The sequence below is a fragment of the Nelumbo nucifera genome, chromosome 1, assembly GCF_055504915.1.
Source record: "Nelumbo nucifera cultivar China Antique chromosome 1, China Antique-T2T, whole genome shotgun sequence".
Lineage (NCBI taxonomy): Eukaryota > Viridiplantae > Streptophyta > Magnoliopsida > Proteales > Nelumbonaceae > Nelumbo > Nelumbo nucifera.
This window is the reverse complement of record NC_142649.1, coordinates 140,188,547-140,213,523: the sequence shown is the minus strand read 5'-3', so window position 1 is coordinate 140,213,523 and position 24,977 is coordinate 140,188,547. Positions and strand designations below refer to the sequence as shown.

At 39.7% G+C, this 24,977-nt stretch overlaps 1 protein-coding gene across 3 annotated transcripts; it reads left to right on the top strand.

Moving 5' to 3' along the window:
- The first annotated feature begins 10,064 nt into the window (after positions 1-10,064).
- Positions 10,065-13,627, top strand: LOC104585737 (BTB/POZ domain-containing protein At3g22104-like). Of its 3 annotated transcripts, none has more exons than XM_010242707.3 (4): positions 10,068-10,284; positions 10,675-10,730; positions 11,651-12,754; positions 12,986-13,627. In XM_010242707.3, exons 1-4 carry the CDS (start codon positions 10,191-10,193, stop codon positions 13,439-13,441), a joined length of 1,710 nt encoding a protein of 569 aa, XP_010241009.1. In that variant the 5' UTR covers positions 10,068-10,190; the 3' UTR covers positions 13,442-13,627. The 3 variants fall into 3 exon arrangements, with proteins under 3 accessions (XP_019056097.1, XP_010241009.1, XP_010241011.1); XM_010242709.3 differs by having other exon boundaries at positions 10,142-10,284; positions 10,383-10,730; XM_019200552.2 differs by lacking the exon at positions 10,675-10,730 and having other exon boundaries at positions 10,065-10,284.
- Positions 13,628-24,977: the final 11,350 nt, after the last annotated feature.

Here is a 24,977-nt window from a genome sequence, read left to right as displayed (position 1 = left end):
ACTCAAATCAATTAAGAGGTGGCCAAGCTCTTAACTGCATTAAGCACAATAATTCATAGACTATATGGAAATCACAATCTTGGATAAATCATAAAGATAAAAATATATTCATTAACATGGTTAGGCTTTCCACAGTCCTAGAAAGAAACAAATCAGTTCATGATAAGAGAATTAAAGCAAACAAAGGGAAAGAAAGAACTCTTGAATGGTGCTGAGATCTCCTCTTCTTGCCACCACCTTCTTCTTGAAGTTTCTTGAATTCTTGATCACCTTTCCTCTGTTTCTTGACTTCTTTTCTCCTCTCTTGACTGATTTCTCAATGCAATTTGTGATCTCCTCCAGAGATTGAGTGATGCCTCAAGCTATTCCACCCCCTCCTTTATATAGTTTAAAGGAAGGGGGTGGTCTCCTACTTCCTCTTGAAGTTTATCTTACAAGAATAGAAAGTCATATTCTAATCCTACTCTTATCTCTTTATCTAATGAACTCAATTCCTTTATCTTTCTAAGATTACATCAAGAATTTAGATCTGGAAGGACTCCTCTCAGTTTCTTATTCTTGGATTCGTATTAAACCTCCTCTGCGAATTGGGCTTCAGCCAGGCTTTTTCTGCAAGTTGGGCTTCAGCTGCGGATTGGGCCTTCCTACAAATTTGCCCCGACTTCGGGCCCGGATTTGACTTTGATGCAGCTGAATCTACGAAAGCCCAAAGCATGAAATTTGTGGCTTTTTCTCTTATCTTTCCCGTGGGTCTTGAATCAGCCCAGTCGGAGTTCGGATACGCGAGTTAGGCCAATATTACTGAACGATGTTGAAACTGTGAAAAATCATCCGATTTGTCTTGCTTTGCTCCTAATGCCTTCTTTTATGCCCTGAACAGAAATATGAGTCCAATTAGGTGCTAACTCAGTACAAAAGATAAAATAATTTGGGATAAAAATATGATAAATTCTACTCTCATCAGCGGGCTTTCCTCTTCATTTTCTAGCTCACGGACTAAGGTCTGTCCGGATGCCGATGTACACCCTACGATGATGGACCCGCCAGTAATCATGTTGATTACCCCGCGGATCGGTCTTTCCTCGGGCAACTATCGCAGCGGCTACTCGTTCTGCCTGCTGGTCTCGGGGGCATTCCTTCTCTGGTCCCCCTATCGGTCTGCTTGCCGATCTGCTTAGCCTCTCTCTTCTCGCTGTATAAATTTTTTCAAGTATTCGTGGCGGATGAGCTCCTCGATCTCGTCGTGGAGGTTCCTGCAATTTTCTGTGTTGTGCCCGTGGTCTCTGCGGAAATGACAGTAGACATTTCAGTTCCTTGTTGCAGGATCTCCCCTCAACCCTGGATGCCATTTGACGAAGGAGGAGTCCTTAATGGCCATTAGGAATTTTCCTCGCTTAGTGTTTAATGTCGTGTAGTTCATTCTTTCAACAAGTGGGGTTCTGGAGCGCCGACCTGATTTACGAGTTCGCGAGGGAGATCGGCTTCTGGATTTATTTCTTCCCCTGCTCGGGGACTTGCTTTTTCTTCTTTTTTGTTTGTCATTACTTATGTCTTCATCGTCTCTCTTCCTTTTTTCTGTTGAGTTGTCAGCCTTCTTATTGATTTCCTCTACAATATCGATGAACTGATCAGCTAGCTTGAGGAATTCGGTGATGTCCATTGGTTTATTGGCCACCACATGCTATTTAAATTCCTTGTGGGTTATTCCTTTCTTAGCTACCGCGAGTCTTATCGTAGGGTCTAGGTCTGGTATTTGTAGGCAGGTGTCGTTGAAGCGCTTAATGTAGCTTTTGATCGACTCTCCTTCTCTCTGAACCACGTTGAGAAGGTTTTCCTGTGACCTCGGGCACTTCTTGTTGGTGATGAAGTGCAAGGTAAATGAATCCGCGAACTGTGACCAGCTTTTGATCGATCCCGGCACGAGATTCCAATACTAGGTCCGAGCTACTCCTTTAAAGGCAGTGGAGAAGGCCACACACATACAAGAATCATCGGCCCCAGCTAGGTGCATCTGGGACTGGAAAGAGTCCACATGGTCACTAGGATCGAAAGACCTGTCGTACTTGTCTAAGGGAGGCATCTTGAAGTCTTTAGGCATCGGGGTCACCAAGAGCTCGAGAGACAGGAGAGACAACCTGGAAAGTAGGGGAGGAGCGACCTTTGTAGCCACCGAGCTCGCTTCTTCCTTACCTTTGGCTTGCCCTTCTTGTTGGCTCGGCTTTGCTAGCCGGTTGTTCTAAGCCGAGGTACGACGTGCCTTGCGACGTCTCCGTTGTCGTTTCTTTACTGGCTCGGCATTGGTGCTACTGATTTCAGTGTGCTCCAGTACCACTCTGTCGCACCTCGAACCCCGAACTGGTTACCTGCTAAAGAACCGTCGTTTTCCTACTGTGAATGCCGAGGAAGATTAGCCCTGTTAGGCTGAGTATCCCCGGACCTATTTCCGAGGTTCCCTTGTGAGGCAGGTGGAGTAAGCTGACCGTCTCTTCTTTGGTGAGGAGATCGGCTAATATTTTGGATGATCTGAGGCCGGTTCTGATTCTGATGGGCCCCTAGGTGCCAAGGTGGAACCAACTCCTGGTTCTACGGCAGTGGAGGGAACTGATGCTGGTACTACTGGTAGAAAAAATGTTGTTGGTACTGTTGAAATTGCTGGATCTGCTGCATCTGGATCTGGACAGCCTGGACGCACTGCACTAGGTCGTTGAACTAGGACTGCCCGACTCCGGGGGGAACCATAGAAGGCTCAAAAAAGTTGTGCCTACCACTGGGGGAAGTGGGACGCTCACCTATGTGGTGTTTGGTGGTGTGGTTAGCGCTGGAACTCCAGACGCAGTAAGCGGGATGGTGAACTGGCTGATGCACACTATAGGGAGCTGGGGTTGTTCCCCGGAGACGTTCATCTCGATGTTTTTCCCAGCATGACTGGAAGATGTCATTGACATAGAAATAAGGTTGGTAACTGTAAGGAAGAGGGATGACTTTTTGGTCGTTTCCCACAAATGGTGCCAATTGATGTTGCGCGATTGACTACTCCTAGCTGGAGGGTGATCTGTTTTCCAATCGAGCAGCGAGCTGGATCAATTTGCAAGACGATGGATCAGAGAACCCGGGGTGGCTAACCTGGCGAGGTTGCTCTGATGCTTAAGTTATATGGAGGGGTCATTACTCTTATATAGATGAGCTGTCGTGGGTTTCGCGAAACGGTTCCGGGATCTTCGGCCTGAGTGGATGAGATCCGTTTCCGCTTTAGTCGGGGTGTAACGTATCAATCAATGAAGTCTATTGTTTCCACCCGATCCAGGCGGGGAGAGGATATAACCTACCGTTACACGGCGTGATCCTGTGAGGTTCGAAGTCCGTTAGCTCATCATGATCGCGAGAGATTCGGGGTCTACTAGAGAAACTTCCGGAGTTGTTACGTGGCGGTTCGGGTTGTTAGCTCCAAGCTGATACTTCGGTTTTTTAGTTCCGAACTGGATTGAATGCCAAGGTAAGTTTTGGGCCGAGGTGGCTGAACACCCGAGCTCAAATGTTGCGAACTAGGCTTGTCAGACTGAGTTGTCATCCCTTAGTCAAGTCGTGTCCTCGTATCCCCTTCTCGCTAGGTCGGGCCAAATCACCCTTCATCAATATAAATTGAAAAATGATGCATGTTATGAACAACTATGATTTTTTTCTCATTATTGTTGAATATTACAGAAATATTATGTAATTATTTGAATTTATTTTTTTATGTTCTTGCATATTCTGAAATTTTCTTCATTTTTCAGGAATTTTAATATGAATGATTGATGAATATGTGAATTTATTTTTTTACGTTCTTGCATATTCCAAATTTTGCTTCATTTTTTCCTGGAATTTTAATGTGAATAATTCATGAATGTGTGGATTTATTTTGTTATGTTCTTGCATATTTCGAATGTTGCTTCATTTTTCTATAATTTTAATGTGAATAATTGGTGAATGTGTGAATTTATTATTGTTGTTGTTGTTCATTTTTTTTTCTATTTGGGTCCACGTGGCACTCCATGTGTGGATCCACATGGGTTATATGTGAAAAGCATTATTTATGTGTAGGTGAAATGAGGGCTAAAATTGTTTATATGTGTGAAAAGCATTATTTATATGTGTGAGTGAAATGAGGGATAAAATTGTCATTTAAAATAAAATAAACACTTGCGGGGATACTAATTCACGAAACATCCCCACCCCAATAAGTACTTAAAAGACCTAATAAGTGATTTGGGGGATGAGTCACCAAAAAGCCTTAAATGATTGTTAAAATAAGCACTTACAATAAATAACAAGTGCTTATTTTAACGACCATTTAATCACCAAACATAGCCTTAGACTAATAGCAAAGAGACTGTTTTGGTAAAAGAAAAAGTTTTTAATACGCTCTGAAAGCATGAGCAGCGAATGGCACATTTGGAAGATTTTCAGATCTCCACATGAATTTAACATACATGTACGGAGATATTCCCAGTTAATGAACTAGTATTTACCAAAGAAGGATAAAATGCACCACCTGTACTGGCCCATCATGGCCCACAATCCAATCATATTCATAGCCTTAGGTCGACTTCTTTCAACCTCTTAGAAACAACCAAACAAGTGATGCATGAATTGGGCGTGGCGTCGTATTGATGATGAGAAGGAGATTTTCCAAACAATGGAACTAAGAATAGTAACAGAGCTGTAACAATGCCATTGAGAAGTGGTCTATCATCTATGCATAGTGCTGGTCAATGCAATGGAAAGGCAGTCAAATGGGGTTGTTGCCTTAATGGACCCAATCAACTCTTTCATTATGCTCTTTCTCTAATCTCTACTTCCAGGATTCCAAAGCACCACAGCTAATTAATCTGTTATCTAATAACGCTAATTCCAAGGATAAACCCAACATCGATCATCTATTTCGAGTATTCAAAGCCATCGAATTCCTGGTCTTTGGCTCTTTTGCCAGTTTCCTTTGCCCCTGTCACATGCAATCCATGCACTTGTTATCATCATTCACATTATTAAGCTGTTTGTTTGTTGACACTTGACAGTGCAATTCATGCAATTTAAACTTGGTGTCAGAGATAGATAGGTTGTGGGTATGGAACACATGAATCCCCTCCTCCAATCTCTTGTCTTATTCTTTTATTCGGTAAAAGTTTGATATATTATATAATTATTGATAAAAAGAAAAAAAACTTGGAATGGGCCAACCTGAAACCCCACTCGCCTAACCTGATTTTGGGCCCAATACGATTGGAGTTATTCAGAAATTGGGTCCTCATTAAGCTTGAAAAAAAGAAAGGGGAAATTAGGTTGGCCAAAGTTGGGTTCAACTCAACCCGGTTTTGGATGGTTGGGTTAGGGTTGATGACTCAGAAAACCCAATAGCACATCATGAAAAAACATATTATCTCCCCATTAATAATGAGACTTTTATTCTTGATTAACCCCACCTGATTGTGAAATTCATGTCGGTCAGGGTTACATATCTAAGGCCGGGTTGGTCTTGTGTTGACATCATCCCGACCCAACCCAGCCCGAGTTGCATCCCTGAATTAAAGATAAGAGATTCTCAGGTCAAGAACCTTGTAGACGTACTTAGCTCCTTGTCTCAACCATCATATAAAGTGACGGGTCATGGCTTCACGATGATCTTGTTGACCCGTCCATAACATGTCTCTATAACCAGGAAAACATACTCTTGTTAAAATTTAGAGAAAGTGAAAACCTAAAACTAAGAGATTATGCTGTTTCTACATACACTTTTATTATTATTATTATTATTATTATTTCGTCTGGTCTTGGACTTTTAGCTTTTCTTTCTGAGCAATCCATCCGTCAAAGTGAAGTGGGGTTGTCTTACCAAAAGGTAACATATCGAACCCACACATACAATCAAATGCGACCAAGCTAACATGCGTGGACATGATCTGCATCAATTGCAATTTGACTTTGTAAGAATCAGCCTTGTGTCTTTTCTTCAAAAAACAGGCTTACCGCATGACAGTAGAGAAAAAGCGAATTCTTTTATATGATTCAGCAGTTCAAAGAAAAGCTTATTAATAAGAGCCCCTTTCGGAGGACTTGAGCTTTAGTTGAGCTGCCTTTAGAAAGCCACTAAAACTAGCTTCACTGGAAAGTCTATTTATCAATTGAATTAAACCCTATTCTAACTTTTTAGGTTTTTCACCATACATATTTATAGGTGTTTTTGTGTAGAGCCCATCTTGAAAAGCTAGAAGCTGCATTGGGATGGCTTTCTCATAGCAACTTTTGACTTCGTAAGGTGGGACCCACATGGAAAGCTTAAAATTTATATTTAGTGAAAAAAAACCCAACAAACAATAACACAGTATATTTGAGATAATAAATCAACTTAAGTCACGTTCTATAATATGGATGAGATATTAGGTCCACACCACACCATTGTGGCATGGACCAGTCCACACTTACACTATTGTTTGCAGATGCTCTACAATATGGACAAATTATGTGAATTGAAATGGTCCACACTCAAAGGGGCATTCTTTCAGGTGTGGTGTATTGATTCTTATATCTTACATTCAGCTTACGACTTATGAGATGATCTACATAGTTTATTAGGTATAAAAAGTTCTTATATTTTAAAACTAAGATAAATAAAAAATAATACAAAATAATAATGACAAAAAACATCAATATGTAATTATTGATAAATATAAAAATTATATTTGTCATAAAAATTAAAATCTAATTAATAAAACTCATTAAAAGTTAATAAAATTGGTAATAAAAATAATGAAAATCGTTCAATGTTTAAAAAAAATCATCACAATATTATCTCAAAATAGTAAAAATTATTAAAATTTAACTAAGAGTTAATAATAAAGGAATAAAGGCTAGTAATATTTATGAGAAAAAAACAAGAAATCGTTATTTAAAAAAACAATTTAAAAAGTGGTAATAAAATAAATAAAAACAGTACAATATTAAAAAATTTATCATAATATTACAAAAAGAGTGAAAGTTAATATTTAATACAAAGTTAATATAAAAATGATAAAAATTAGTAAAATATATGATAAAAATGAGAAATCACATAAATATAAACATTAAATCAAAAGGAAAAAATTAATTATGATGAAACAATGTGGATGCTTCCCATTCACGATAAAACCCTAGGAACAAGATAAAAGGGTTTGGATGGGACTAGTTCTGCCCACGTGCAATCGAACACTATGTTCCTCACGGTCATGGAAGGGATCAAAATGGTCCATCCAAAAATTGAACATAGTCTTCCATTTAAAGTAGTTTAAATTTCATTTAGGTATTGGCGAACCGAGGTCGAATAACTAGCTATTCAGCTCGACTCAAATCCACCCCTAACTATGAAACATCAATTCTACCATTTACTATAATCTTTATTGTATATGTCAGCAAGATTTTACCTCTTTATCTTTAAATATATATCCAATGTCTCACAAGAACAAAACTCTAACAAAAATTATAGGGCCTAAATTGAAACACCAAGCATAAAAAACTAGGATTGTGTTCAGTATCATTGTAGTTTTTTCATGAAACGTTTTGGAGTTGATCAATAAAAATTAATAAAAAAGATGGATTGTCACTTATATAAGGAAGTCACTTCAACAAAAAAATGCATGTGGGGATTAATCATTGCTGTTTAGAGTTGAAAGATGAAAATTTGATGCTTCAAGTAACAACTACAATTTATATTGATCAACCATAACGTTTCTAATTATATTACATGACAACTTATATTTTAACACCAATTTTTATTGATCACTCCCAAACGTTAGATGACGAAACAAAAACGGTACCAAATACAACCTAGAGGTGTAAATCGGGTCATGTTGCCCGTGGCTCAACATGGTCGGGTATGATTTTGAGTCGATTCGGTCCAATCCGGTATAATTTTATGGTTCAATGGGCCGTGTTGGACTTGGGTTTCAGGTCAGTGGGCTGGGCTGACATGGCCCGCACTGTCATGTCGTGCTGCCCGTGGCCCGCGGATATATATATATAATAATATATGTATATATAATATATATATATATTATAATTATATAATAATATATGTTATATAATATATTAATAAAATAAACAAGTTTTTTTCAATTTTATTATACTATTTTATATAATTATTATATATATAAGCAATTGTATACATCAAAATTCATATAAAATTAAAAATTTATATTTTTTAAAAATCTTAAAATAAATAACATTGACTTGGTGCACAGTCCAACTTAGCCCAAGGCTCGGCCCATAAGCCAACCCAGCCCAACCCAATACGGGTTTAGACCATGGGCAATGCTGGGCTGACCCCCAAAATATCCTATGAGAAGAAGGTCTGGCCCGGCCCGGCCCGTACTTTGCACGAACCATACCATGTTGACCCAGCACGGCCCGTTTTACACCATTGGCATCCATATACAAAATAAATAACAGATTGCATTGGGGACAGTTTGGGTATTATACTAGTCCTCCGCCAACAACTGTTATGGGCCTGAAAAGCGAGAACAGGAGAGATGATTGAGCAATGATTTTGAAATGTCGTCATGTCTTTGGTCGCGAGTTTGGAGCACGCAGTATTTCCTCCACGATAAATGCCCCTACAATCAACGCTAAATGACAACATTATCCAACCTATGTGCAATTAATGCCGATGGGACAGGCAGTTAGGCTTTTGGCATTGTTTGGGACTTCCGATAAAGCCCCTGGACCCGGAGAGGGAGAGATCGACGATCGATCCAATCCTCCGTCAACCGTAAGCATCAGAATTCACAATCGGATGCTTCAGCCAAAGATTACTCTGAACTCTGAAGGCAAAAAATGTAGTTACGACTCAACTTCTCCACACCTTAGGGACCCAACACGTGGCAATGTGCACCCATGAAATATGAATCAAGATCAACCACGGCCACGGGTATAGGCACTATTCTGACTTCAGATTGGAATCTCCACCAATCACTCGTTAAATCCCCACCCTTCAATCTGTTTCCTTGGTGAAGAAGAGAATATAAATAATTAAATATCCTCCTTGGCCCTGGCCTGGGTTGGACCATGAGGAGTGAGGACTACTCCAGGTATAGGGTTTAGATTTAGATGGATGGTCATGGACAGATGGACTAATGGTACGCAAGACTGTTAGGAGGGTGCACATGATTCCTATATAACTAACACTAGGGCCTGTTCAATAGTTGCACTGATCCACTTTAGATGTGACATCTATCCAGATTTTTGCAACCGTTGGATTGGTGAACATGGGTGGGGGACGAATTCTAGCTCAAGTAGGCCATGGGCTGAATCGGTACATGGATCTTTGATCAGGTAATCTGAACCGGTATACGGATTGAGGAATGACGACAACCTTGGGTTGGGATAAGTCCTAGTCTTACAGGTGCCCTCGCCTTGTGTGAGGAGCAGACCCGGTCTCCCTTGCCTTCGTCTCAGACTCTCAGTAGTCAACCGATCGATATGTTTGTGGAATGCTAGATGTTACGTGACACGTACTTGGTCTTTCGGAGTCGGACCCACACAAAGCTATTGACGATCGGAACCGTCGAATCCACCAGAAAAGGGAATCAACGGATCGATAGTCAATCAGCTCTAAAGATTCAATTTTCGATTCCATTTCAGTTGGGTGTACCTACTTTGTCTATCCCCAACCGCAAGATTACGCACATATAATATTATAACATCAACGATAGCAATTAGCAAATCATCTTTTCTTGCCCATTTCAGATTTTCAGTAGAAGCGATGGGTGGGAGAAATTGATCGGGGAACAAAAGGAACGCTAAACAAACCTGGACTAATTTACGATCAATAAATGGATTTTTAATATGGCCCTACTATGAATGGGAGGGCCCATATAAAAGTGGTAGAAACTACACAAGGGCAATTTCGTCAATTAGAAATAATGTGGAAAAGCTGGGAATGAAGAAAAGATTTGATCTCGGTAAGAGGTGCTATTAATTATTATTATGAAAAGAAAATATTATTTATTATTTTTATGAATAATAATAATAATAATAAAAGGTGAGATCGGTGGGTGTATGTCCCTGACACAGAGAGACTTGCAGCGATGAAAATGGAATAATAATAAAGAGAATGCCTGAAATGAGGAGGGGAGATATTCAGCTTCAGCTCTAAGGCTCCGGTGAGAATCCCCGCAGCATTTATGGTCTATTTTATTGAGGGTGGAAAATTTTTGCAGGAATGTCAGAGAAAGGATTGGAGTCGGGATTGGCCATTACAACTGTTTTTCTCGGAAGGTCTCTCTCTCTCTGCTACATAGTTGTACACTTTTACATATTCTTTCTTTATTTCTTTTTTGTTTATATTATATATATGCTTCTTCTCTGTCTTTTAGGCCTTGTTGGTTCTCTCTCTCTCTCTCTGAACCTTGCTTCTACTACTCTTAGTGACTAAACTGCAGAATCGAAGTGACTTCTTTCCGTTGTCTTCTTCCCCATCTCAGAATATGGACTTTTATGGCTCTCTCTCCCTACAATCTCACTCTCCTCTCTCCTCTCTATTGAATTATTCTGAAAAATGATCTTTTCCCATCGGGTGCTTGAAAAAATCTCATTCTGGGTGTTAAAAAGCGTCTAATTTGAGGAGTGATCTTTTTTGTCTTTGTTTTTGTATTCAAATGATGGAAGTTTGCTGTGATCTCGAAGTGGATGTTAATGGGCAAGAGATTTTCTTGGTAGATAAGGTAATTATACTCCTGCTCATTCTGTTCATTTCTTCTACTCTGTGGGTAATTGCAGGCTTCTTTTCCCTACTCTAGAGGTTCTGTTTAATTTGATTTGGTCTGCTTTAATTGGGTTTGTGATTTGTAATTTGTCCTTCCATTGTGAATGTTGCTTTGAATTGTTTCAGATTCAGGGGAGGTTTTCTTCTCCGCTTGTGCTGTTATTTCCCATAAGAAAATCAGGCCGCTTTTAGTTGTTGTTGTTGAGGATCTTATTTCCTTTTTTAATTTTCTTGTCTCTCTTTAATACTTATGTCTATTGCTTTTATAATTATCAAAGAAAATTTAGTTTCCCAGGCGCTTTTATAGAAGCATTTGCAAATTTTATCTGCTTCAACTACGACTCAACCTACTTTTGCATGTTTTCTTTTCTGCCATGATGTACTTGTCCATCTTATCCTGAATAATTCTTCCCTACCTTCATGTATATTTGCATCTACACTGCAGAAATATGGAGCTTCTAGTTCCCTCCTTTCTTTTTCTCTTTCTATCTGCATTCATCCCTGTGGTTTTCGCCACATGTTCTCACCATTTTCACAAAAGAAGGTATTGGCTGAGATTCATTCTTCTCTTCTTCTGTTCATTTCTGTTTCCATGCTATTCCTCTCTTCTAATGTTTTCTTTCTGTCCCTTTTTCTAATGTTAGGATGATTAGCAGACATCTTTTCCTGATTCTCAGTCACAAATTTGTTGTCTATAATGACCTCTCACCGTTCTAATGTTTTCTTCTAACCTTTGAAACGAATGCATATCTTCTTTATCATATTTCCTTGATTACTAGCTGGTTCTTTAGATATGGAATCCATCTCCAGTTTTTGGTTCCTGAAACTTACTATTTGCATTTTTACCATCTCACTTTGTTCTGTCATGGATATTTGCAGAAAATTATTTCATCATTCTCGGGCAGATTAAATAGATTATTTGGGAAATCTACTGGCAAGAGCAGGAAAATTAAAGTGGTATTCCATGACTTACCAGGAGGAGTAGAGGGTTTTGAGCTTATGGCAAGGTTCTGCTACAACAACGGCAGAACTGAGATAGCTTCATCTAACGTCATCCTCCTAAACAGTGTTGCCCATTTCATGGAAATGAACAAAGACGTATCCTGCACTGACAATCTACTTGAGCAAACTGAGAAATTCCTTGAAGGGATCCCTTACTGGACCTGGTCTGAGCTTCTGGGAGCTTTGAAACAGTGCCAAGAATTTGTTCCCATTGTGAATTCTTCAGGTCTACTTCAGAAATGCCTGGATTCCCTTGTAGCAAGGATGGCTCCGGCTAGTGATGCAAGCCCTTCTACTTCTTCAACGGATAGCACTGCTTTGCGGTTCTCCTGTGACACTAGAAGCACTGAAAGTACGAAGAACAGCTACTCAAGGGCAACGTGGTGGTTTGAAGATCTTGTGGTTTTTCACCCCAGTTTGATTGAAAAAGTGATAAAGGCCATGACTGCCCAAAAATTCAATCATGCAACTATCAGTAAGTTCCTCTTTTACTACCAAAAATCAAGGTTTTCTGGAGCAACACCAGATGAGAAGTGTAAAATTATAGAGACTGTTGTAGAGATGCTCTTCTCACTTGATTGGAGCTCTGTTTCTTGCAAGAGTTTGTTCGGGATTCTTCGAGTGGCTTTGAGTTTGAATGTAAGCAAGATTTGCCGGAACAGATTAGAAGGTATGATTGGATCACACCTGGATCAAGCAACATTGGATAATCTTCTTGTACCCTCTCCACCTAGCGTGGCTTATCTGTATGATGTGAACCTGGTCCTGAGGTTCTTGAAATCATTTCTTCAAACGGGAGGTTGTTGGGTATCTTCTACTCGACTGAAGAAAGTTGCTAGCTTGGTGGACTTATACATTGCGGAGGTAGCACCAGATTCATGCTTGAAACCTTCAAAGTTTGCTGCATTAGCTCTGGCTCTTCCAGATTCTGCAAGAGACTCCCATGATGGAATATACCGAGCCATGGACATGTATCTTGAGGTATGGTATTACATTTCTCAAAACTTAGATGCAACGTTATTTGGGTTATCATCATTATGTACCAATACGTTTAACTCAAAGTTTATGCCTCTGTAACATTCAATTTGCCCAACCAGATGACATAATGAGTTTGGAGTTTACTAATTAAACTGCAGGAACGGAGACGATTTGTCGAATTCTTGGTTTGTCCAAATCTCAATGCTTGAATTGAAATGGGATGGATTCTTGCAGGTCCATGCTGGATTATCGGAGGAAGAGAGGATGAAGATCTGTTGTGCACTGAACTATGAGAAGCTTTCATCTGAAGCTTGCAAACACCTTGCCCAAAACAAAAAATTCCCATCAAGAACAGCAGTCCAAGCCCTCATAGCTCAACAATCAAAGCTCAAAAGCATACTCCAAGACATGAACCATTTCAAATCCCTGGGTGATCCCCCCTATGGTTATAATGAGAAGGGAAGCAAGGGGAAGAAATATGAGGATGATGACCAGGTTGTTCTCTATGCAAGAAAGCTCGATCTTTCAACGGAGAACGAAAAACTCAAGGCACATTTACAAGGGATGCAATGGAGGGTGATGAAATTGGAGAAGGTTTGTAGGAAAATGCAAACTCAAATGGCAAAAATCATGAAGTCACGACTATCAAGCTCTAGTAATGCTAGATCCTTACCCAGGCTCTGTTCATGATGGAAAAATTTTTACATAATTTTTTTTCTTAATTTTGCCATTTTCCCTACCGTTTGTAAATAACAAAAAATAGGTAATGTAATGTGAGAGCTTTTTTCTTCCTTCTTCTTTTCTGCAAAGTTACAAACGATTTTGTTTTGGTAAACACAAAAGTAAAGATGATTGAGAGCAGTTTCTTTAACAGAATATGGGATCTTGGCTGTACTGATAGAGAGATCGAGTACTGGTGTTTCTTTTCATAGATGGTCCTGTTTATTCTCTTTTCTCCTGCGTATATGAAAGGTCAAGCTCTAAGCTATAGTCCCTTTCTGTCACATTCGAGCAAGCTGACAACTGGTTTGCTACACTCTGTAAAAGAGAAATATGTGTTGTAACTTGTAAATCAAAACCCGGCTGCTTACCTTTGCTTATGAAGATCTAAAAGAAATGTCTTAAACCTTTTTTTGTCACAAAGATCAAGTAATTCAACATTGTACATATAAATTTATTGAGAATCTTGGGATACAATTTCATCAATTCAAACCGATTGATCAAGTCACCATATTACACCACCGAGCATACACTAAAAAAATAAAGGTGTCAACTGTCAACTACTTGTGGAAAAAGAAAAGAATCCTTACATCCTCCTATAAGTTTATCCAACCGATCAGTGTCTCTCATCGACTTTTAATCTATAACAATACGAGGAGAGGATAGCCAGCCCCAGCCATGGAATGAAAGATAGTTGACTGACTCACGACGCATGGCTAATTAATTAATCAATGAAAAGGGCACAACACATTTCGAAGCATGGAGGAGTTTTTGCTTGTTGACTTGCTGCTTCGTTCGAGTTGCAGACCAAGCAGAGGGAAATGAGACATGGGGTATACAATGTCTCATGGCTGGTTCTTGAAAACAACAACATCATATTAAAAATTTAAAAATCACGCAAGGCTAGAAATTTTTGTCTTTTAGAAGTTTTGTTGAATCTGGGGTTGGAAACTTGGAACCGGGAAGCGCAGCACTTAGAAATTATATTCTTAGAAGTAATAACTGCTTGGAATTTGGAACAGGATGAGGTGAACAAACAATTCTGATTCTGTAATAGTCGTCAACTGTAACGCAGGCGTGAGCCTCTGGTCAGGTGAGATGCATTCTGAATATCAGGGCCATTGGATGTGGTTGTTTTGTTCTGAAATCTGGACTGAAGTACCGTCGTTTTACTTTTATAGATCATCGTCTTCCGTCATTGTAGAATGTAGACTCGACGGGGTGGGTTGTCCCTTAAGGCCTAGATTAATCAGTGTTGGATCTGTCGGTGTGTAGCGAATGTTTGGATATTTAAGTTATTTAAGACCGATCGGCTCAGTGTATGTACTGACTGCTGAGTCTATTGAACCCGTCTGGCACATGACGGCAAAGAGCACGCGCATTGTTGGACTTGGACCAGGACCACGGTCCACGGTGTTGGTGACTTGGGACTTGGGAGAGGAAGTGAGCAACCATGATCCATGAACCAACCAACCAAGCATTTAATACGAGACACCGAGAGCGGAAAGCGGCAAGTGCACCGAAACCATTATAGTCACATCACAAATGCATTCTGGGTACCACACTGCCAGCATATATTGAAATTCCGCTATGCTTTCTTTCAACCTGCTACTGGACGGAACTTCCCATTCACTGAACAAGAAATCGACCCGACCAGATATACCAACTCGTGTAGTGGAAGATTTAATAAATGAATCGGTTGAGCTGAGCTTCAAACGTAAGAAGAAACAATTTGTTACAAGGTGAAGGTGAAGGGCTAAATTAAAAGGGATATCCATCAATCAGGAGATGCAGTACAAGGTGCCAACCAGGTTGTTGGTAAGTTCTAATCCCGCCTGGCGCCTGCACCAGGGTTGAGGGATGGGCTGGGCTACCCCAGTTATGTAGCCTTTGAATATAATTAAAAAAAAAAAAACAATCAACCATGACATGTGGTAAAGTAGTAATAAATAATTTAAGCACTAATAATTTCATAATGAATAAACTATTAAATAGAATGAAGTGACAGAACTGGATTCATAGAAGGGACCCCATATAGTTGGGATAAAGTTTGGGTGATGGTGATATTTAAAGTGGTGTTTGGCTCATTGACGTTTTCTTAAAAGAATGCATCAAGTTGGAGTCATATCAGATTTTGGGAAAACTGTAAAAAATGCATCGGCATATACAGTTCTATTAGCCGTTTTCTCACAGCGTTTTCTGGCTCTGGCATGGAATCAAACAGCACCGTGAATGAATATTTTCTCAAAAAACACAATGCCGTTGTTGGAAAAACGCAATGGTTTCAAACACCTCACAAGTTTATAACAAATTGTGAACATAGCTTACTGATTATTTGCGCTATACATACTCGTACATACATACTGGAGAGTAGAGTCATCCAAAAAAATATAAGAGATGACCCTGAACCTTCCATGCGGTGGCTTTGGTTGTTTCCCAATTCCCAGGAATACTTGTTCACGTGTTCGTCACATCACCTCCTAGTCGTGGGAACAGGTTTAGCCAACAACACAGTTACTAGAGTAGAGGTTTAAAAAGCCATTAGGGGGCATATTCAATGCACTTGTTTTAATCGGAGAGGAAGGTGTGTGACATAAAGGAGCGGCGATTCGATTGGACTAGCTAGGCTAGGCACCAAAGCCGTGAGATATCTAGTCTAGCCCATAAAGCCCAACCTTATTTCCTGTCTGCAGACTGCAGGTGCTCGTCAATTTCCCTTGTTCTACAACTCTACTACGTATGTACATACGGCCCGGAAAGACGTAGACTATATAGATAAATGAGAAGATGGATGGAATCATCCTTTGTATCAACATTAGGATGCCAAACGTACGACTGCAACATTAATGTCCTTAATTTGTTTCTACGAATTATATTTCAACACCTACTGGCAGCAGGCAAAAGTGGGTCAGTCGATGGCCTAAATGTAGCTAGCTAGCGGCTAGCCCCCATCCCTTTACCTCTACCATCTCTGTATGTATTGCTTTGGACCTTTGATGGTGGTGGGTCGACGACCCCATCTCATCATTCAAGTTGAGAAGTAAAAGACATGCACCATCCCTACATCGCTTTCGTTTACACTGTACTGCCCCCTCATCCCCCATTATGATATATATAGATATAGATAGAAGTTTCAAGTTTTGACATGCATGCATTTTACGTATTTGGGAAAGAAGAGCAAAGTGAAATATAATAAAATTGGAGCTTTAATTATATGATTATTAGAGCCCTGATGACATTGAACCTTACATTCAACTAGTTCATGAAGCTTCTTCTTGATTTACATTGGCTTGCCTTGTTTTAGAAAAGAAAATTAGGCGCTCTGTAACTCACTCTTGAACCATTTTACCAAGCAAATGTGACCTTCAGAGAACCTTAATTAATTTCATTGTGACTAGCATTATCCCTTGTAAAATAACGAACAAATAATGCAAAAGTCAAAAACCAATTGAAGAGGTATCGGGGTTCGACATCTTACTCGCGCCCCTTAATCACAAAGAATGAAAGAATACCTCGCCTGCTCTACCCAAAGACCATTTATAATATTTGGCAATACTCTAAATCATAAAATATTATTTCTTGACATGTTGTCGTTGCGTGCAGAATGCAGAGAAATTTTAATATAGAAAAAGAAAACTAAGTTACAATAATAAGGTTCCTCTCTCCTGATTATGGGGCTAGCCTCAAGGGCAACTGGGCAATAGATCAGGCGCTTGATGGACTTAGATGCTTTTTTTTTTATGGCAAACGAGGTTCCTATGCAGTGTGCATAGGCCTCAACTTAAATATTAAGACTGCCCGGCCAGTACAATCAAAATACAAAGTGTAATGTGGAGTAAGTCCCCAAGTGTACATTCTAGGAACATGAAGAGCCTTTTTTTTTTTTGCGAGAATGTGAGCTGTTTTGTTGCACTCTCTGGGAACTCAGTAAACTGAGCAGTGAGGGAAAAGGAGCTTGCAATTTGCTATCAGAGATCTGATGCGCCATGGAGGAGCAAAGCTTTCCTCCAGAATGACGGAAGTAATCCCAACCTCTAATGCAAATTGAAGGTTAGATAGAGTTGCTTTTGCTTCCACTTCAATGGGAGATGCTACAGGGATTTGTATTGTTCTATCAAAACAGAAGTCACCATTGTGATCACACGGATTATTAAAATTCCAATTCCTCCCACACTACTATTCTCTATTCATAGCCCCATCAAAGTTAATCTTATATGAAGGAAAAATTGGTTTGATCCACTAGGAAGGAGTATTTCTAATTGTTGTCAATCGATGCCTATTTTCATGAGACATCAATATGAGCATGTGCAGCAATTATTACTGATTTTGGGTCGAAAGTTTTGTGCTCCATCACAGTTTTGCACCTAGCTTTCCATATACGCCACATGAGGATATATAGCACAAATGGCAAAGTTTGATAGATGAGCTGGGTTTATCGGATCTTTCTGTTGAAACCAATGAGAGAACCAACTTTCTAATGACCAATCATCGCGTAACTCCAATTTGATGGATAGTCGAGATGCAAATTAAGTTGTAAACCAAATCCTTCTGGTAGTAGCTAGGACAATGAAAGAAGAGAGATGAACAATATTTTCCACTGCTTCATTACAAAGTATGGTTTTTAAAAACGAACCGGTCAGGGGTCTGATTACCGGTTCGAATAGCCTGCCCGTTCTAATAAAAAATTAAAAATTAAAAAAAATTAAAAAATGGTCAAAACCTTTCGAACGGTTCAAACGATTAATCAGCCAGTTCAACGATTTGCTGAATCAAAATCAACGATTTAAAAAAAAAAAAAAAGCGATTTTGGAGAAAAACAGAATCGGTCAATCTGATTTTCCCGGACCGTCTGGTCCAATCCTGTTTTAAAAACAGTGCTACAAAATATTTAAAAATGATTTCAGCTCCAGAGCACCAACTAGGCATCGCCACAAAAACATATGTACTCGTGGAGGTAAATGTTTTATATTCCAAAATGATTTCCAAGAAATATTTCCAAATTTCAAACCTGATGATCGATGAGGAGTGTGCATACTGATCTGAAATAAATCGATAAGCTGATGCAGTAGTAAATTTGCCATTGGTTATAAGAGTCCAAATTAGTTCATCAGCCACATCCCGAGAGTGAAGTGGTAAAGGCATATATATTTGTGATGATGTACTCACATCTTCGTCTGCAACAAGTTCCCGTAGTCGTGAAGTAATCAATGAGTTGGTCGACGGGTTGATGAAATAATTAGAGACTTTCCTCATATAACCCGAAGGTGGTGTATCACAAACCAAAGTTGGCGCTACACCATATGGAAGCCACGCGTATGTATCCCAGTTAACTGCCCACTCATTGCCATTGCCAATAATCCAACGACAACACCTTTTAATAGAGGTTCTGCATTGAAGCATTACGAATATATTTGGAAGATTAGGAATATCTCCAGCACAATTTAAATAATAGAGCCCATTTGTATTTGTGTTTTTATTTATATTTGTATCGATTGTTGGGAGTGACTATCAATACATTAAGAAAATATTAACGAAAAGAAAGCATATATTACATAGCATGTCAGAAATTAATTAGCAAAAGATGCTAATTCGTAATGAGTTAGCTCCAAGATAAGTGTGGATAAGGCTTGTTTTCATTAATTTATTCTCTGTACCTGTGGTTTGTTGGTTTCGTACATTAATTGGACCACGACTCCACGAGTGCAATTGTCAAAGGAGTTAACATATTCATTTCTTTGGGTTGTGTTTTGAGGGGAAGAAAACCAAGAGAGCAATTAATGGAGGAGCCGGACACAGTCATATACAGTTTTGTCCTTCTCTCTCTCTCTCTCTAATTAAAACGCTACTCTTCCCTAGACCAGATAATATAAATTAATGATGTAGTAAGAAGAACATCCCAATACCTAGGTCATTATTTTATCAACTTTGAGAACCAACATATTAATTCAAAGCGCATATATGGAAACTCAAGACTTGGAGGGAACCCCACAAGTGTTCAACCAAATAAGAGAGAGAGAGAGGTGCAAATGCTACTGTGCAGTACTGCAGGACATGGGGAGGGTGGATGGGGATGGGGGAGGGAGAGAAGAAGGTTCGCCTCGAGATCTACAGTACATGACTCATGGGGAGATGTGTCCTTGCTTACTGCTTATTGTACGGCCAAGGAAAGATAGGCTTTCCTTTTCGAGCTCTACGCTCTATGGAACTTTATATTTTCGCTGCAAGCCTACTACGTACTACTATCAAGAATTCAAGCCCCCCTTCAACGTTGTTTGTTAATGCCACTCGACATTTTACCAAAATCAAGTATTTGATTAATTATGATTTCTTTTCATGGGCAATGAAGATACATAATAGAAGAAAACATGTAGCCGTGGCAATAACAAAAGCAACGCTGTGGTTACAAGGTTTTCCAAACTCAATTGGTGGCAGAGAGAAGAATCTCTTGAAAATGCTACCCTTCTTTGGAGAATGTTTCACGTTCGGCCCATTTGCATTACAAACTATAATAATATTCAAATATATAAGTTAGGTTAGGTTGCATTTGGATTAATTAGGAGAAATGATAGCTAGCTCTGAGTCTCTGACTGACCCCTCAACCCTAACTCTCATGTATTACCACTGTAAGTTTTGTCTCTTCTCTTCTGGTAAGACCCACCCACCCGAGCACTACACTACAATACAATGAAATGATGAATCATACACGAAATAGGTTCTATGAGTGCTTTGCACTTTGGCATTCCGCTAAATCATGGTTTTGATTGCCATATATTGCGCATTTTTCTCTCTTGTACATTTTTTGCGCAATAAGTCATCCGTGAAATTTGCGTTTATGAATGATATAAAGTTTCATCTTGTTTCTTCTTTTAAAGTAAAAACCAAGATCTAGACAAAGAGTGGAAGAAGACAAAGTTCCATTAAGAGCATTAGGTCAAAGACACACGCATATGTACAAACTTGTGGACAAACAATTACTTCTCCATTAACAACTAATCATCTCTCTCTTTTGGACAAATTTCTTTGCTAGCACTAAAACTAGGGATCTCTCCATGATAACGATAAGTCTTTCAGCAGTTCACGTGCACCTTAGTTGTTAGTGGAGAAGTAATTGTTATCACATTATCATATTATCTCTCCCCCTTGTTATCACATTATCTTATCCTCTCTCCTTCTTATCATTTCTATAATTTGTTTTGTAATTAAATTCTGATTCTACTATTATAAATACACCCCTCACTCACTGTATTTAACATGTGAGGTTTTTCCAAAACCTATGTACTTTGGTATGGTATCAGAGCAAAACCTCGGCTCAGCCATGTCAAGTAGTAGCACCGCCACCACTACTCAAAATTTCCAAACCCAAAACCAAAATCCAAGGCTACCCAATGTAAACCTCACTCATCTCGTCACAGTGAAGCTAGATAGAAACAACTATCTACTGTGGCACTCTCAAATCTTTCAAGCTCTCAAAGGGACCGGATGACTTGGATATGTAGATGGATCAAGCCCATGCCCAACCAAATATCTCACCGTCACCCCCAATAGTGAAGAGTCAATGACCAGTTCCAGCAGCACTCTCAACCCAGCATTTATCACATGGGAAAAACAGGATGCCCTCTTACTAAGTTGGCTTTTGTCAGCAATGCTGTGGAAATCATTGGAAAAACACTTTGCCTCCAAACCACAGGTCCAAGTGATGCAACTGCATGTTGAGTTACAACATCTCAGAAAAGGTATGCTACCTATGGTTGATTATCTCCAGAAAGCCAAATTATTGGCTAACAGCCTCGCTGTTGTTGGTTCTCCTATATCTGAATTTGATCTAAACCTTCGAATATTGATGGGTCTAGGACCTGATTATGAGGCATTTGTCACATCAGCAAACGCTCGCTCTGATGAATTGTCCACCGAGGAACTCAATGGAACGTTGTTAAACCATGAACTCCAGAAGGAGTATTTCAAACTTGAATTCCAATCCTGTCCATTTAGTTCCAATACAGCCTTTCGTGGGCCCAACAACAACAATAAGTCCCGTGTCTCCCTAGATCAGTCCTCTCGATATGGATAACCCAACCCTCCACGGTAACATGGTCAAGAAAATTATTCAAAAAAAGGGACCAATGGTCCTAATAATGGCCAACCTTCAGGCCCACAACGACCTTCAAGCCCATGTCAAATTTGCAAGCGCAAAAATCACACTGCAGTAAATCGCTACTTCCGTTATGAGAAGAAAGGAGAAGGACCCAAATCAGCCTATACAACACCCTCCAACTCCTCTGCTGATCATTCTCTATGGTATCCGGAATCCGGAGCTACAAATCATCTCACTACCGATTTGAACAACTTAAAATTGCATTCAAGTATACGGGTACTGATCAAAACAAAATGGGTAATGGGACAGGTTTGTCAATCCACCACACTGGTTCTACACTCATTCCCAACCCCACCCGTCCCTTGGTTTTGAAAAATTTTCTTCATGTTCCTTTAATTACCAAAAATTTATTTTCAATTGGACAATTTTGTCATCATAATCATGTCTTTTTTGAGTTCCATGCTAATTTTTTTGCTATAAAGGATTGCCAGTCCAAAAAGATTTTGTTCCACGAGTGGAATAAGAATGGTCTTTATCAGCTAGACCCAAGAGGACTTCCTCAACTCAGTTCTATTTTGGCCTTCATCTCCACCAATCAGTTGCCTCTCTCTTCAAATAAATCCTTAGCCTTTTGTTCATCTTGCCAGTTGGGCAAGAATCATAAATTGCCTTTTGCTTCTAGGAAACATTCTTCTTCTGATCCTCTTTCATTAATTTTTGTGGACTTATGGGAACCAGCCCCGGTTTCTTCTCATGGTTTTAAGTATTACATTCCATTTGTTGATGATTTTACTAAGTTCACTTGGATCTATCTGTTGCATGTGAAATCTGATGCATTTGATGCTTTTGTTAATTCTAAATCTATGGTTGAGAAACTTTTAAATTCATCCATCAAGGCTCTCTAAACTGATGATGGTGGAGAATTCCGTAGTTTTAAGCCCTTTCTTATCCAACATGGAATCGTTCATAGGTTGACTTGTCCACACACATCTGCACAAAACGACACTGTTGAACGCCGTCACAAATCCATTGTTTGACATGGGCCTCACACTTCTGTCCCTTTAACCTACTAGTGGGATGCCATTGACACCGTTGCCTATCTTTTGAACTACTTATCCACACCCATGTTAAGATACAACTCACCATGGGAAGCCCTCTTTCACTCCAAACCTAATTTGTCATGGTCGAAAGTCATCAAGTGTGAAAGTTTCCCATGTCTATGGGACTACAATAATCACAAGTTTGCTTACCGCTTCAAATCATGTGTTTTTTTAGGGTGTTGTAGAGCCCATCATGCTTACAAGTGCCTCCATATACCCTCTGGTCACATTTTTATTTCCTGGCACATCGTCTTCAATGAAAACGTTTTTTCCGTTTTCTAAACAACCTGTTACACACTTTTTGTATGCCCTTATCTTCAATCAGAATGATGTACATTATGAATTTATTGTAAATGAATAAACTACATATTTGATTCATGTTCCTGTGGTGTGTTTCTATGCAATACCCTTAAACTGGACACTTAATGAGACTCGTGTTAGTTTAGAATGTTCACAGCCAGTGGGTCGGTCTAGGGAGACCTATCCTGATAAGGCTAACACTAATGTGCCACCAAGTCAGTTGGGGTGGCCTGTCTCAGCCGCCAGGGTGAAACCCAAAACACATGCAGTGTAGGATTAATTGAATCTTTGAACCGGACCAGATATCCAGTATTGCACTGGACCTTGGAGATTAATGGAAAAAACTAGAAATTTACACCTAACCCTTATACTCGATTATGATACTGCACTAGGTGTCGGATTGGGTTGTCTTTGATATGCCAATCAGTGAAATCCTTAACGGGGGTCAAAACCTGGGTGTGTTGGGACAGTCTGAGAATTCATCTGAGTGGGTGATCATAGTGACAATATCAGCCCCTTTGTCGGGCAAAGGTAATGATCGGGGATGACTCTCTCTGATGGAAACCAAGACTGCCGACAGCCGAATTCAATCGTTGAGATTTGTTTTGCAAAATATATTTTATATGAGATATAAAAGTATATATATTACGATTTCTAAAATTTTTGCAAAAGGTTTTAATTCCTGGGATCCATATAAGAAGAGAGTGCAACACTGTTCCTTTCAGCCGAGGGAGAGGTCCTCTCTTGTCGGGTAGTGTTTGATCATTATGGGCTGAGAGGTTAAGTGAAAGACCATTGAGGGTAATACCTGATGGGCTAGTCTTGCATCTGCCCACAGTCCATGGGTGTTACAAGGTGGCTTGGCTCAGGGACCACTTAGGGTAAGTGTTGGGCTCATAGAGCCCATGTGATGGGTTTCAAGGGGTGCACTGTCCATAACAGTGTATTCGGCCAGGCCTTGTAACAAAGGCTGGGCTGAACCCATGTGGCTGATGTGTAGATCAATGTTTGGGTCCCACGCCATACAAGGAAGCCCAACTAGGCAGCAGTTTGGAAGGCAAAGTGAGCAGATAATCTTAATGGGCCTAAAGCCCATTTCGAACTAGGCTAATTTAATCAGTTCAATAAGAGGCGAATTCTGAGATTGGATTAGCAGATAGGATTGGATCTTAGCCCTATCCACTCAGAGAGTCCAAATCTGAATCACATTCAGATCTGGAGACCTCCTAATAAGATTAGGAAAAGGCTGATCCAATCTGCAGATAAGATAAGGGCTTACCCTTATTACTTAAAGGGAAGTCTGATCCAAATATGATTTGGATCAGCAATCCTAATGGGATTAGGAGTTGATCCCTTTAAGGTTATAAGAGAAGGAGGGGGTGGCAGCCTTTAGAAGACATATATTCACATCCTCTTCAGAGCTGAAATCATAGAAGGAAGAATTAAACAACCCTGCCAAATTTTTTCTTGCCGCCTCCTTCCTGTTGCCACTTCAGCTGCCAGTTCGACCTCTAGTTCAGTGGGAGAAATCAAGATTCGATCTTGACATCAGTTCCTTGTGAAGAGATTGATAGGAAGTTGTGCTCACGTGCCATCCTGCTATTTCTTGCGAAGGATTAGGTTCTTGGAGAGAACACTACTGATTCTGCTCCATCCTACACTGCGCCATTTTCAGTGGGAGCAGTCTTTGGATCCTTCCTTGGGCGTAAACACCTTCGTTGGGAGATATTATCTCTCCGTATCAGGTATAATCCTCTCCTACTGTCTTTGTTCAGATCTGGTTCGATTCATGGTTCAAGATTAATCCTTGATAAATATGATTTTTCTAAAATAGGGAATGTGATTCCCAGTTGAAGGGAGAGAAATTTTTTTTGAAATTCGCCCACCTTATTCCGCAAGATTTGGGTGTCCATACGATGGATCTCTCATCCCTTCAGTGGTATCAGAGCCTGGTTCAAGTCTTGAACCAAATTGGATCAAATCTGAACCTGCGCAAATGGGCAGGTGTTCTACC